At 47.3% G+C, this 15462-nt stretch overlaps 2 protein-coding genes across 3 annotated transcripts in view; one reads left to right on the forward strand and one right to left on the reverse strand.

The window, feature by feature from the left end:
* The window catches only part of LOC107223572 (ankyrin repeat and sterile alpha motif domain-containing protein 1B), an 88018-nt gene that overhangs the window by 15193 nt on the left and 57363 nt on the right, over positions 1 to 15462 (reverse strand). The window lies entirely within an intron of this gene.
* On the forward strand, positions 4477 to 7079 carry LOC107223571 (major royal jelly protein 1). The gene is made up of 5 exons (XM_015663284.2): positions 4477 to 4838; positions 5462 to 5628; positions 5701 to 5916; positions 6130 to 6558; positions 6635 to 7079. The coding sequence occupies exons 1-5, from the start codon at positions 4652 to 4654 to the stop codon at positions 6836 to 6838; spliced, it is 1203 nt and encodes a 400-aa protein (XP_015518770.2). The 5' UTR covers positions 4477 to 4651; the 3' UTR covers positions 6839 to 7079.

A 15462-nucleotide genomic window follows, 5' to 3' on the forward strand; every position in this document is an offset into this window, starting at 1 on the left:
AAGGGGTGGAATGCAGCCAACCTCGTTCCAGCATGAAACAATCGGGGGCCAGTCTAGGCTAGACTCGGTCAAATATATGTTTTTATAATGCATGCTCGATGCAGGTATTACCGTTGCAGTTTTCCGGCGGGATTCATAATTGCTTGCGGGTAGGTCGTTTTCTACAAACAACTTACTTGTCGATCGAACGTTTTTGATCTTAAAATTTTAGATCCGCGATCCTGCGCTACTTACACGCAACGAATAAAAATGAGGATAATAAAGGACGGTTCAATTTTGTGGAGCCCAGATTACATCTCGATTGGCTAACGCAAATCTAGTGTAGAAGTAGGTATACCAACGTCTTTTCTCAGAGTATAGAATTGAAATGGTATTCGTGTCTGTCAGACGAACAAACACGCATAAAATCCAGAAAAAATTATCAATCTATTTAAACGATTTCTGGCATAAGCCTCGATGAATTATAGATAAAAACCAGATATGCTATAGCTTATCATTATTGTTTCCTTCTTCAGTATCGAAATGTTCGCTGTACCGTCGATTTTTTTCTCGAAGAATATAACATCGATTCACAAACGCATAGCGCAGAGGTTGCAGCTAAAGTGCGAACTGTGCGCAGAGATAAGAAGAGATCAGGAGTTGAAAGCGTGAAACGTATTGCGCAGAACACCTGAAAGGTGCCTGCAGCAGCGACCCGATGGCAGGCATGGATATGGCAAAGGGCTAAATAAATCGGTACAACGGCGTGCGTCCGGCGGGGGTTCGGCGGTGGTTGGGGGCTGGGGGGGGGGGGGGGGAGGGGGGCAGCACGGCCCCTTCGACGCGCACGAAACGGTGCGTCGCGGTGCCCCGCGTCGCCCCACCCTCCGAAATTCACCCCTCGTGTTTCCCGTGCAACCCTCCAATCGGCAATGCTCCGCCCCACGCTGCCTCCACGCCGCAGCCTCCCTCGCGCCCTTTTCTGCTCACCATATTCCTCGCCCTCTCCACCACCCCTAAACAGGGCATCGACTATACATATACGCAACGCGTAGGTATATGGCGGTGTGTGCGTGTAGCCTGTAGGTATGTAACGCGGCGGGATGACACCGAGTGCACGGAACCAAGTTACACGAAAGATTTCTACTCTACGCGATGTATGAAACATCTCCTATGATAAGAATAAGTTTTTCGGGTTTTCCCGGTAGAAACTTCAACTGCGTTACTCCGTACTGATAACGTCATTTTTTATTACCGTTCAACTTCCCGTAGATGCAGTGACTCCGAAGAACGATTCGTGTGCCTGCGTCACCGCTATCAAAAGCTCGTGGCTCTTCACCTTACCTCTGAACCGCGATTTCCCATGGACGATCGTCGTAATACAGAATTAGAGGGTCCGGTCTGCAGCTCTCAGACCGCAGCGAAGCCTTGAACGCTGGCCAAGCTTTACTCTTCAACCGAAAATCCCTGATGAATGGCGCAAAAGGCTAGGAGAGCCGGTCCAATACATTAGCGTATACTATAAACCTGTACCTTTATAACGAATCCGCATGTATAAACCTCGAAGTTCCATCAAGAGAGATGGAATGGACACATCGCCTAATGAAATTCGAGTACATATTAATGTATTCGTTCGTCTATAAACTGACCAGGTGTAACAACCTTTGTTAAAGATACGATATGAACTATGAATTTTATCTCGTAGCTGTACAGACTTCCGGTGCATTCGCATATCCAGCATAAGTTTTGAGTCACCCGCGCGCGTCTTTAAACGGTTATGAAATGTTGGAACAAAGTCCAACTTGCGGTCAGCGAAGCGAAACGCAACAAAGCCACTTGTCCGCGTTCCTTGCGCGCGGAGTGCATGCAGCCAGTGCCACCGGGACGGAGGTAAGAGAATGCGAACGGGGCGGTAAAAAGCTCAAAGTTTCCTCCTTCCCTCCGACGACCGGGAGAAGGTCGAAGAGAGAATTCTCAAGTTTATACCGGCGGTAGGAACGGCGTGCACGTAAGCCGTGGGATGGTACGGTTGATACAACTTTCATTCAAAATCAAAGCCGTGGTCCTCAAAGATTTCTCGGAAGTGCCTTGTGCACGGTTCGTTGATGCGCGCGGCGAGAGCCGAGCCGCCTTCCCGGCAACCCTTGATCTCCTCGTATTATTATAAATACCTGGAAATTCTCAAAATGTATAGTCGTGTGCGTGCAGGTACGCCGCTCGCGCGGCAAAGGATGCGAAATCGACTTGACTCGCCCCCGTCCTTGGGGGGTGGAGGCGGAGGCGGAGAGCATCCAGGGCAATTCGGGGACCTTTGCCTTTCATTAGTCGAAGTAGGAGGCGAGCCGAGCTCCCACACACACACAACCACCGCATAGCCGAGCCGGGAACCTCCAGACTTCGAGGCTTCACCTCCGATCCAACGATCCGCGGCTCGTCTTGCGTGCGGTTGACTCGTTTTGAATGAATACAATACCGCCGAGGCGGAGATCATATTGAATATGAAAACGGGAAATCAACCAACTGGCTCCGGATTTCCATAGACTACGCGCTAAGATATAATATCTCAAGCCAGCCTCGGTGATCTCCTCTTTTATTACGCAAACCTCGCCGTTTTCCGGTATAAATTGGTCCGCGTTGCTGAAACAGAAGAGGAGAGGAGACGCTGATCATAGTTCGGCGAGATTCTTTCACAGATAATTAGACAGCGCACGGGTATACCCGATCCTCGAATCTTTGAGCCCCGAGGTGGAGGGTGAGACGGTGCTCCCGACGAGTGGAAATCGGGGAAGCTTCACGGGGGCCACTTGAGGCCGGCAAGAGGGCCTCACCAGGAGCGTGTATACGCTCTACAAAGCTTATTATACGCCGGCCGAGGTAGGTACCGAGTTAAGTTGATGGCACTCGAGGAACATCCTTCGGTACCATCCCTCCCGCTACGTCCTCGAACAGCCAAGGACGACGACTGTTCCGGAGCTCCTCCACCTCCCGGTTACACGGAATCCGACAGGCATCCCACACGCCCGTGCACTCTTCGCGAAACGAAGGCACGTCCGCCGTGCGGCGTCTGCAGCCGTCGGATACTTCAGGTTCTGAAAAAAGAACTTGGCCATCGGGTCGCGAAATTTCAGAGTGACGGAAAAGAACCAACGACAATGCAAAATTTCACAGGTGTCGCGAAGATCCGTATCCGATTTTACGCGCGACTTTTATGACCTCGGACGGACCTTGACGCGGTTCCAGGGCCGTTTTACATCCTCGCGAAGAATCGCTACTCGCACAAGCACTTGTTCACTGTCTCGGGTAAGCACCAACTCGAGACCAAGTAGCGACTGTTTAACGGAACGCACCGAGAGGGTGAAAAGGACGGTGTTGTTACGCGACGGAGCTCTGTGGCTCGACTGATCTCCTTCTCCGTCGAAGAGGCTTTATATATAGGCTTCCCGAATTTTGTGGTCCAGTTAACTAGAAAACCTGGTGCTTATCCAACTTGGAGGAGCCGGTGCAAAATTACACGCCGAACCTATCAAGCCGTGAAACCGGTATTAGGCGTCACGCCACCGAGCACCAGCGTCGGCAGGGCGCATGGATGCATGCCTCGTAGACGTGACGCGACACCGTTCTATCTGCACACAGGGACAAGTCTTGTGTTTTCTTTAAACAGGGTAAAAGTGCAAGATTTGAGTTAGCGGACGAGGGTATTTTTCCCGAAAATCATCTCGTGCACCGACCGGCACGCGACTTGAATTCCGGAAACGGTTCGGGGAACAGCTCGATCCGCTGCTTTTGAGTCCTGCGGTTATATTTGCACTACCGTAACGGAGGAAAGGAACTCCTGGATTGTTTCCGTTTGATAAATATTATCCCATCCAAGGCCGGAACTTTGCTGAGTTGAACCAACGCTCAAGCCAAATGCTCGCGAGCCGAGCTAATGACGTTGTAATTAGTGTATACCCTAACGAACCTCGCGACCCCAAGGCAAATGCGATCCGGCAAATTTTTACCAAGCAAAGTATTTTTGTTTTACTCACGATAACTGAAGGGTAAGTAAAATCCTAATTATCCATCAGCGCGTTTTCAAATATCCTCCCTCAAATTACGTTCTCTGATGACAGATGCGGCATCGAGTGCTCTACTAAGATGAAGACGCATTCCTCTAATTCGTCGTCTTTGATTTCAGTATACATATACTCGTAGTTGATTCGACAATACGGGCCAAGAAAATACCGTAAGTTATATGTAAATTTAGTGTTGTAGAGACACTGCGCGAAAGAGAACCTGTTTTTGGGTATCTTTCGTCACGTCGTGTATTCAAACTCAGTTTATAATTGTGGCTCACAAAGTTGGCCTCGTCCGCATCTGTTTGATACAAGGTACGTTCGTGAGCATATTGATTTAACCGTATTGTAACAGTTGGCTAAAGATATCCGATGACACATAAGGTGACCTAGATGTCGAATAAATACTGCGTATCTAAAATACGACTACTGCACTCGCAGAAGGAGCTTGATCTCTAAGAACGCGCATTTGAAAAGGTTACCCTGTGGCTTTAAGACTTGTCACACGAATTTTAACCGCTCTTCAGATTCGGAACGGTGACAAAAGATTCGTCTAGCACTCGCTCGTGTCTATTTTACTGGAAATTCTGTTTCTCCTTTTCAACACAGACACAGATATGGTAAGCCCCTTAATCCTCGTTGTGTCGCTATTATTTTTGGGAATCACTGGCGAGTTGCGTGTTCGATTCGAGTGGAAATACATCGACTACGTGTGGGAGAATAGCGAGCAGAAGCAGAACGCGGTCGATTCCGGACATTATGATTACACCAAAATATTTCCCATAGACGTTGATCGCAGTCCAGGTGAGTGTAAGCGATGATATAAAATTTAACGCGAAAACGCCAAGTACGAACATCGATTGCGATGAGATTTGTCGAGCGTTGAACTGTTTCAAAAATGAAATGGAAAATGGGATTCATAAAATACGTCGAAGATGTATTAAGCCGATTTATCCAGCGGGAAAATTTACCGCATCAAAAGCGATAAACGTAAAACATCTAGGTAACGGCCATCTGACCCCTCACCCTCCCTCTATTTATGGGAACGTAAAAGCATAAATTGAACCAACGGGATCAGCCTCTATTTGTTATCCCAGGGCGGGACGGGAAACGGGACGCTACTAGGTAGTTGGTAAAACCGCAGTAAAACAATATCGGTCCAAAACCGAAAGAATATCTGCGGCAAGACGCGACCGCGGTGTTATGAAGTTGTTAAATAGTTTCCGGTTTGGTCCGGCGATTCAGCATGAGTTCGGCGACGCGAGCGATAATGTTTTTATTACAATTTTTATAACCATAGATGAACAACGAGTGGTCGTTGGGTTTTTGCTTTCTTTTTTTTTTTTCTTCGTTTTTTGACGGGGAAAAGTCGATCGGTAATCAAAGTGTTTACTTCAGTGAAAGTTTTATCCTACACTTGATCGCAGATGGACTCGTCTTCGTCACGACCCCAAGACACGATGGCGTCCCAGCGAGCCTATCGGTGGTTTCCGATCTACAAGGCGATGGTGGACCCCTGCTGAGACCTTATCCCGATTGGTCTTGGCACCAGAAAGGAAACTGCATGACTATCGCAAGCGTTTGGCGAGTCACGGTAAGAATTGAATTTCGCGTGCATCGAGGATCGTATGCGGACTCGGGAGTTCACGGTGTTTTCGAATTATAGATCGATGAATGCAACAGATTGTGGGTAATGGACAGCGGGAAATACGGCGAGGACCTGATCTGCGAGCCCCAAATCCTGGTCTTTGATTTGGCTGACAATTCTCTCGTCAAGAGGATCGCTGTGCCGTTACAGTACGCGCGGAATCCAGTAGACGGATCCAGCCAGATTATCACCATCGCGGTCGAAACACAAGGAGCACAATGCGAAAGGACTCGGGTACGTAAAAATCGGGTGCTGATCGTTATCAGTATTTTTCAAATCAACTGACGAGCGTTGAAACATTTTCCGTAGAAGGGTGAAAGGTGATGAATAAAGGAAAAGATGAATATAATGGAATGGTGACATCACCTTAAATCATTTGGAGAATGTAATTAGTAAATAACTAGCCTGAAAGCTTTTTTATCTTTTGAAATTAACGTCCAACGGCAGATTTTCATGGCGGACGCCGAAGGTTTTGGACTGGTTGAATCGGATGGCGAAAGGTTCGCGCGTTTGAACGATACAAGTTTTTCACCGGACCCAAAATACACAAATTTCACAATCTTGGGAGAGGAATTCTACCAAGCGGATGGGCTGTTTTCTTTAGCAATACAGCCGAAGAAACGGTTCGCCGAATCGTCGCGGTTGTTTTACAGGCCTCTGGCATCTCTCAGCCAGTATTACGTTTCTACGAGACAATTGAATAGCGAATTATATACTTCATCTTCAAGAGTGAAGTACGAAAAATTCGATTACACCTACCCCAGTCAAGCTTCCATCCAGGCATTTTCTCCCGAAGGAATTCTCTTCACGGCACTCATAACTCCGATGTCGATTATTTGCTGGAACAGTCGCAGGGCGTTTAACGAGAAAAATGTGGTAAGTTAGATTCTTTGAGTATAAAAAATCGTTGGGCCAAGCTTACGGTGACCTAACCCAAATTTCCGTTATCCAGGTGACCGTTGCCCAGAACGATACGACGCTGCAGTTCACCAGCGGGATGAAAATCAGAGGTAGGGAAATGTGGGCGTTCACGATACGGTACCAAAAAATTGCTACCGGTACACAGAATTTCTCGGAAATAAACTATAGAATCCTCTTCAAACCCGACATACGGAAGTGGGTGAACAACAACGCTTGCGCCACTGGCTGTTGGTGAAGCCGAAATTGATGAAGAAAAAAAAAACAAACAAATGACACCGGTAAAAGTATTATACAACGAACGATTCGTTGCACGAGCAAAAAATGTATGATCGCGAATGAAGTGAAATCCGACTACTGTTTAATATAAATAATTTCAAAACGTACAGAGTGAAATGAATAAGCCGAAATTTAGTAATTCCCATAGAAATGTCCCGTCGTTTGTGTATTCGAAAAGAATAAAAGATCGTAGAATTTTATCCGAAGCTCTTCGCAGGCGAGTGGAAAGAATAGATCACTCTGTTCGAGGAAAGCTGCGCGCCTCCTCTATCTATAATAAAAGTAAGAAATAAATATCTTTCCGCAAGACAGTTTGAGAATACAGTTCTATCGTTCGGCTGGGTCTGAGGTGGAGTTGAGTCGGGGTGAGTGGGTGGATAGGATTGGGGCCGGGTTGGCCGGAAGGAGACGGGCGAGAGGAAAGTTCATAGTTTTAAAACAAAAGGAGCAAAATAATGGCGGAGCGATAAGGCGGATGAGAAAGCTGGAAACAGGAGCAGATGCCAACATTCTTCTTGCCTGACTTGACTCCCCCTCGGCCCTCCGACAAACAGGCAAACTTCAGGTTCTCCTCGGAGGGAGAACTCCTCTGGCTACTCGTCGCCGCCTCGGCTTTTTCCACCCCTGTACACGATACCTATTGTACGGTATATACCATCTATTCCAGAGGCATTGCAAGAATAAATAAAAGGAGAGTAGGGCATCGGCGTACGAAGGATATCGCGAAACACGTAAACAAATGAGACAATTACGCTCGCGAGTAATTAAAAGAACAACAACTCACGGGAACAAATCGGGTTGTTTTTTACTGCTGCAGAAGCGACGACGAGGGGGTAAAATTAATTTCTGCAAAACTCTCACCGCGGTGCGGCTAGCGCGAATTAACAGAGTTGTTGTTACAGACAAGGTTGAATAAATTTTACAACAGTGGAAAATGGTTACGGCGAAACGTTATTTACTCCTACCCGAAGTTACGCCGTTGGCGCGGGCATAATATTTATTTATACGCGTACGTATAACCGGGGATTGTCCGAAAATTAGCAACGCATTATTCTTCTTCCCTTTTCGCGTATGTATAACGTACTACCTACATAATATACATGTACATACATGACATATATAAGGAATATCATGAATTTAATACGCAACGATGTTATTTCAGGCTCTGCTCGCTTTTGGTCGAAATATACCGCAAACAAGCAGCGTATATACATACATATGTATAATGTATTCAAGAAAGCGAACTTGGAAGGCATTTTCTAATTTGCATACAAATTTATGCACCCATTTATTACTGCCTACCTCCTCGGTCTTCGAGTTTCTGACCCTATCCTCTGGATTTCCCAGGGTTCAGCTACGCCGCCATTTTATATCCGCCTGTAATACCTGCAATTCGAAAAAACAGTAACTGAAATGAAAATACACCGTCCGGTTCGTGGACTCCGGATCTTGTTGGGAGCAAGAAAGTCCATTGTACGCGTGCAGAAGCCACGGTACTCGTAACTCGCAGCGAACAATTGGTAGCAATCGAAAGACACTCGAGGAGCGATTGAATCGCCGATGAGAGCGCGTGATTCTAATTAGACCGTTTTTCCCGTGGGGAGTAGAAACGAGAGGAGAGTAAAAAATCCTCCTCGTACCGCGGCACAAAGTACAACAATCCTCGGAGGAGCTTGGCTCTTGGCAATAATTGCGGCACAATTGAGGTGGTCCCATGGCGTCCGACTCCAGGCGGGCGATACACATGGCATCGATTTCGCGAACAATACTATAACCGTAGGAGAAACGTGCCGACTACATCGGGTGTACGTGACGCTGGCAAGTCAAGCGTTTCGGCACACAATAGACGGGGCTTAAACGGCAGTAATTATATTTGCGGCGAGTGCCCGCGCCTAGCTGGGTGGCTTCGAGGACCGACCCTGCAGCCCTGCACGACACACGATCCCGAGAATGTGTGAGGCACACACTCCGAAATCCGGATAAGAGCTGGAAAAAGAAACAGGATGTTGTTGTTGCGCCACGTTGCATCGTCCATATTGGAAGATGAACTGGTTTTCCGCTCGCGATCAGATATCATCGCATCGGTTAGGGCATCGAAAAACTACCGGGTACTGTTTTTCACAGTACGTGGCTACGGAGCCCGAACACCGCAGAGACGATATTTATCGAACCGAGGGAATTCTTATTGCGACTATGCCGATTCAGCGTGAACCACAGCCTGGGGCGGGGGATGATGAAGGTATTATGCAGGTCGTGCAGTGGGGATGTGGATGCGAACGGAAAGGACAAGGTAGATGCTGGGTACGGGATGCGGATGTGCGGCATGAGGCCTGAGTCAGGGTCGTCGTACCTAACGCGTACCGCGCGCGTTCACTTTTCGGCTCCCTCTTCGTTATTAATGGCAATACAAATCTGTAGAGTCATCGAGGACTCTTCAATCTGAATGCCTTCTGCCAGTGACGTCACACGCCCACAATTTTCCCTTGTGTTTTTATTTCACCGAATGACTCAATGGGCTCTGCAGCCAGCTTCTCCGCATCGCCCTCTCCCTCTCCAACTCTCGCTCTCTCTCTCTTTTCGCATGCACACGATCCATGCGCCATGGCGTTTCGCGCTTATCCGCAACTCCCATACGCGCTGTGTCTGTGCGCCCAATGCCCACGGAACCGCGACCGGCAACCCCATCGCGGTTTTGCCGGCACCCAGAAACACTCGGTGATTTTCCCCATGTTTTCACCCTCATCCAGCCTCCATCCGCACCTACCGGGAAACATTCAATTAACTTTTTTGATTACACATCGAATTTATTATGCAAACATTTTTTCGTCCTTTTTTTTTTATGTAGTCCGTATGTTTTCATGTCCACATACGCAGAGTAGGTGAAATTAAGTTGGAAAAGCTTCACCAACCGGCATATTATTCAACCCTTCAAGTACATATATATACTGGAACGAATTATTCCGTACAAAATAACGAGCTCGCTATCTTGCGACAACGGACAAGACGATCTTTCATCACAGGGCAAAAAGACATAGACCGATGACGATATACGCGATCTATACCGTTCCTGATACCGAAAGCAGGTTGGCGGTAATTCGATTATTCCAACCTTCCCGCGCGTTCCGCTCATGCCGATTGCGAGTGTCGAGGGGTCGAGAGGGCGATGCTCGCAAGAGATTCGAGCGGGCGGTGCGGTTCGGATCCATTTGTCTTTTCTGCTCTTTAATTACGTCGAAAAGTCGAGACAATGGTGCATCGAGGCACTCGTCTTCTTTCCCCACGAGTCGCCGCTCTCGAGGAAGATATGCCAGCCAACCCAGCGGAGTGGAGTAGCTGTATGCTAAGAGGCGGACGGAGGCCGGGGTCGAGGCTGGGGGTGGAGGGATATCGCGATGGTTGCCGACCTAGCGAGGATCCTCGATCGCGTATTCCGGCGAGATTCCACCCCGGAAGGTCGAAGGTCGATAAAATATCTCCGTTTCTCCGCAAATTTAGGACGGCTGCTGAGGCTTCGACGTCGCCGGGGTTCAATTGCTTCCCGACTTTCCACTGTTTTATTGGCCACGCGATCTGCGCCTGGCCTTTCTGCCGACTCGAACAATACCCGGCTCCTGCACGCTCTCTCCGATCCTCTCGAATACCGTTTCCGGACGGCATTGATCCCGCGCCGAGTCGCCGATCATCCCTCTCCGCACAATGGCCTCTGGGAAGCCGCGGAACTTGATCGAAAACTGTCCAGATTATCTCTCGTGATCGAAAAGGGATGCAGTGTCCGACCGCAATCTGAATTGACCGTTTTGCGCAAAACCTTGCATTGTTACTTTATCTCGTTTACGGCACCAGTGACGCAGATTCCTCATAAGTTTGCACTTTTGCACAAGTTTTTTTTTCGCGCAAGATCGCGATATTCCGAATCCTTGCGTCAAGCTTGACCGTGCCTTCTTCGTCCAGTGCGCTGTAACTTCGGTACACATAAACATAATATTATTTAATATTCTTCCGTAGCAATAGGTGTCCAGTGAACTTAAAAATCCAAAAACTTTGATTCCTCTTTGATGTCTTTAGGCAAGCTTTTTACCAGACTTGATTGAAAGGATTCCGTAATTCCCAGTTCCCGTCGTTCAAAAATTATAAAAGTTTTTCGTAATACCATTTTACACGAGTATTCGACATCACTGTGCAAAAATGTAATACGCGAAGAAGGAGTACTTGAAAATCGAGTCCCCAAGGATTCCTCGGGAATATCATCGTTCACTCTCCGCCGGTTAACGCTGCTGATAATTTCGATATCGCGATACAATCTCCCGGTAGTGGAGCAATCGAAATCGCTGCAGGTAGCCCGGCTGGACGAGGTTGAACGGACGAGGCAGGTGACGGTATCTCAATTACCAGAAATCAAATGATAACGAGGTTGTTTGACGTCGGAGGGTGATGAGCGTTGCCGTGGATCCCCGCCGAGCCATCTCCGCCCAGACACGGCCTGCATATCGGCGGGCAAGGTTCAGACTATAATGCATCCGAGCCACCGGTGCATTCGGCGTCAATAACGAGATGCAGGAAGTGCGGGCTGCCCTGGAGGGGATGCTCGGACGCTGCGGAGGCGAGCAGAGGGCCGTCGGCTATCCCGAGGGTGAGGGCGCCGCTGTCCGCTCGAACGGTCGCCACGTAATCAGCGGCTAATTATAGGATAGATATCCGGAAGCCTGGCTGCCGGAGCTCGGCCGAGGCTTGTGTGTTTCACCCAAGGACCGATGCCAATATAACGACGAGGATGCGCGGAGGAAGTTGGAGGACCAGAGACCGATGGATACGGCTTGCACGTTCCAGAAGTGGATAGCCATCGAGCATTCCTGCAATATCGATATTACAACTTCTCCGGAGTGGATATAGCCGATAGTTTGTAGGTACATGGAGCATGATTCCGCGTTCGCGTTTATATCAATTCCAGGCCAACTAGCTCCGGGCTGAGAGTTTTAATTACCTTTCGCTTCTGCCCTGGGTGTGGTATTTATATGTAGATTGTCTTCCGAGACAATTCGTCCAGGCTGTAATATGTGAAATTGTTTAGATAATCCGTTGTCACGTGTTGATCAATATCCTCCAAAGTCAATTTTATATTGGCAATTACTACCGCCAGTTGACTGTCATCTAGAAAATACATACAGAATTAAACTTGAATTCGCGTATGTGAAGAGAGCATTTCGGTAGAGGTCGCTAAATAGTTCGTACATAAGTGACGCTCAAGACACAGATAAACAAACGGTGCGATGCAAAAATTGGCACAGTGGCACTTACAATGTTCAGCAATGTCCTTTCTTTAAAAAATTGACATTGTATATCAATGATCTTGACGAAGCAAATTGAATGTGCCTAACTCAATTTTACAGTAACACGTAAATTGCATTACGACTGATTTGCAACAGTCGGAATGCTCTCTCTGCGACGGTTTTTGACGCTGACCAAATCGAAACGTGGTATAAAACCATCGCTAAAACAATCCCTCGATTTTGATGATAAAGGATTTCTACTCTACGTGAATTCCACAACGTCGTGACTCCTACCGGCCGCGTTTCATGGTTGAATTTTTTGTCCCCCGAGTCAGACGTCAGGAGTCGAGCTTTTGAATGGGATTGCGGTACGAAATGTATGCATAGGAAATGCGAGAGACGATAATTGAAGCCGGGTGTAGATCGATCCGAAATCAAGGCGTGTATGTATATATATTTCTATGCACAAGTATAACGTACACGTATGGTACACGCGCACACCCCGGCCTACATGTGAAAATAATTAGGTAACGGGAATCCTGCGCGGGCCAGCTAAAACGTCGCGCGAAGATACGATCTAGATCTCGAGTGCTCTGGGATAAGCTTGAGTGACGTTTTTGTGCAGGCGTTCATGGGTGTCCCCGTGTCATTCGCTTCGGGTGGTCCGAAGGGGGCGTCCGCCTCCCCCAAACCCCTCTCGCCATGGCGTTCCCGGCGTTCCCGACGTTCCCGGATTGACCCGGACGTCCCCCGGGCCAAACGCTTGTACTGTGAAACACAATTCGCCCGGCTCCGCCACGTGGCAACCGCGAGCTCAATTCACCGATCCCGGGTGTTGGTGTAACAGATCCTGGACACAGTATTTATACGCGATTGTACGGGCATTTGTCACGGCCGAGGAAGCCCCCTTCTCGGGCAGGATGTGTAAAAAAGAAAAAGATAATAAAAAAAAAATATATATATATATATATTTACACCACACATACACTACACCGCATCTCCTCGAGCTACTGCAGTGAGGCCCCTGCATTCTGCACGGATAATAGACATTCAGACCCAGCCTCATCTTTGTCCCATTAAAGGATCCCGGCAGATGCGCGAGCTAGCGAATTTCGATTAATGTATTGCCCTCTTCGGATCAACAAAAAGGACACGCAAACGGACCGAATGAGATCCCGAGGACGTCCGTACTATCTCTTTTTTTTTCTTTCTTTTTATTGTTATTACTATTATTTTGTACCTGTCTCGTCTACAAGGTAATAAAGCCTTGAATTTTATATCGGCAGCACGATAAAAGCGTTTAGCCAACATTAGAAAATACACCATAGTTGCCACCGACTGTGGTTGAAAAAATTTCTTGACTTTTACCTGATCTTTACTGAGCAAATTATCATTTTTTACTTCACTAAAATTCGAACCGATAGTACGAAATGGAGAAATCAATCGGTATTCAAAAACACGTTCATGATCGAGTTAATGGCCATTGAACCGGGCGTGTGATTAAAAAATTGTTATTCTATTTTTGTTATTTCGTTATTTCGTGAGGAAAGTTTGATTCTATTTCGTTCCATACCGCCACAAAATTCCCTGACTTCTCGGTATTCTCTGACCAGTGGTCACAATGTGTATATGCTACGTGATCGGATGTTTAAGAGGTCTTGAATTACTAAGAGTGCAAGGTTTGATCGGGGCTGATGGTCTTTTCAGCGTACTTTCGACATTCGTCGGATCAATTTGACATTGCCGGCTACTTAGTCGATAAGAATCTCTAATCACTCTAGATTCGTATCGGTAAAAAGGCAAAGAGAGGGAGCGAGCAGCGGACCAAAGTCTCCAGCTGTCACGTTGCGTGCTTACGAAGTATCAATGATTCTCCGAGGATGCAGCCCGGAGAGAACCGGTAGATCAAGAGGAAGAAGAGAAAGCACACGAGGCTCAAAAACTACGGGAGACTAATCCGCCCGGTCATCGAGCTCCGACTGGTACTCTTATTACCATTAGGAAACAGCTCGTCGGAGAAGATAAAAGGACGAATGCACGGGACGCGCATTTTTTTTCATTTTTAACGAAGCGGTAATCGAGGGTGGAAGATATTCGCGGGGATCGATTAAACGGCGTCGATCAATCGTCGGGGCGGCGGAGCGACTCGGGAAATTTGGCAAAAACTCGGAAGGCACGCACGCCGGCTATTAGCAGACCATAATTTAAATAGGTCGGAAGAATCTTTCCAACTTCCCAACGATTTGCCTAATCGCTTTTCTGCTCCGGTCCCGCGTTCGTCGGGTTAACCCTCCGCGTTACTCGGAAAATCTGGGCTAACGTATGCGAGTGGATTATGAAACCAATTAGTTTCCGGGTCTTTTTTCCGCCGATCTACCGTAAAAAGGCGGAGGGAAAGCGCCGCTTCTATTTATCAGGTTTTCGAACGCGGGTCAAGGCGCGTAATATACGCGTGTGAAACTGAAACAAATGGCGATCTCGACCGTCCGAGAGCCTCGATACGTTATCTGGCCCCGGGTTAGCCGGGGGTCGACAGGGGTTGACCTGGGGCGGGACAGAGGTCAGATAAATTCAACCTAGGATTACACCGCGTCACTTTCATATTCATTGAAATGTCTCATTCAAACGACCATCGCTATTTATCAATCGGGACGCCGCGGGACCCGATAGCGATTCGTTTTTATCATTTATTTCCTTTTTTTCACTTTTTTTTTCACCATCCCGCTTACACCCCATATTTCCTGTTGTTTCCCGTCACTGCAGGTTCCGCATCCCGCGTTTTTGTTCCCGATTCGTCTCCTTCTACCTCTTTTATTTCATCTATCCGTTAGTTCCAATTTTTAATTTTTGTTATTCTCTCTTCTTTTTCTACGACATTTTCAATAATATAATTTTTCTACCCCAGTTAGTAGTTAGTTGTTCCACCCTCGCTCGATCAATTATGACAACTGTAATTGCTCTGTTTTCGATACCTATCGTGACGCGAAAGATGTATGGTTTTGGGAAAAATACCTTGATCATCGTTAAGTCATCAAAATAGGCATATCGTTCACCTTTCGGGGTGAATCGTTGATTAGCTTTTGACGGAGAGTCGCGATGAAAACACAGATTCTCTCTATTCCGTTTCAGAATATAAACGTCAAGAATTCTGAAAATGTACAGAAATAATTCGTTGTTATGTGTAATTATATTGGAGAGGTTGGATCAACGTACGTCTCGAATTGCATGATAAAACGGTATTTATTTCGAACACTTTCCTCACGTGAGTTCAGATGCACAGTATATTTCGTTTTTACAAATAATTTTTTCTTCTCGA

Source organism: Neodiprion lecontei, chromosome 6 (assembly GCF_021901455.1).
Source record: "Neodiprion lecontei isolate iyNeoLeco1 chromosome 6, iyNeoLeco1.1, whole genome shotgun sequence".
Classification (NCBI taxonomy): Eukaryota; Metazoa; Arthropoda; class Insecta; order Hymenoptera; family Diprionidae; genus Neodiprion; species Neodiprion lecontei.

What these genes read in the sequence shown, in the direction of transcription:
- LOC107223571 (XM_015663284.2), top strand. Translation starts at nt 4,652, where the DNA reads ATGGTAAGCCCCTTAATCCTCGTTGTGTCGCTATTATTTTTGGGAATC. An exon ending in AGACGTTGATCGCAGTCCAG is followed by an intron (nt 4,839 to 5,461) that starts GTGAGTGTAAGC and finishes ACTTGATCGCAG; the next exon opens with ATGGACTCGTCTTCGTCACG. An exon ending in CGTTTAACGAGAAAAATGTG is followed by an intron (nt 6,559 to 6,634) that starts GTAAGTTAGATT and finishes TCCGTTATCCAG; the next exon opens with GTGACCGTTGCCCAGAACGA.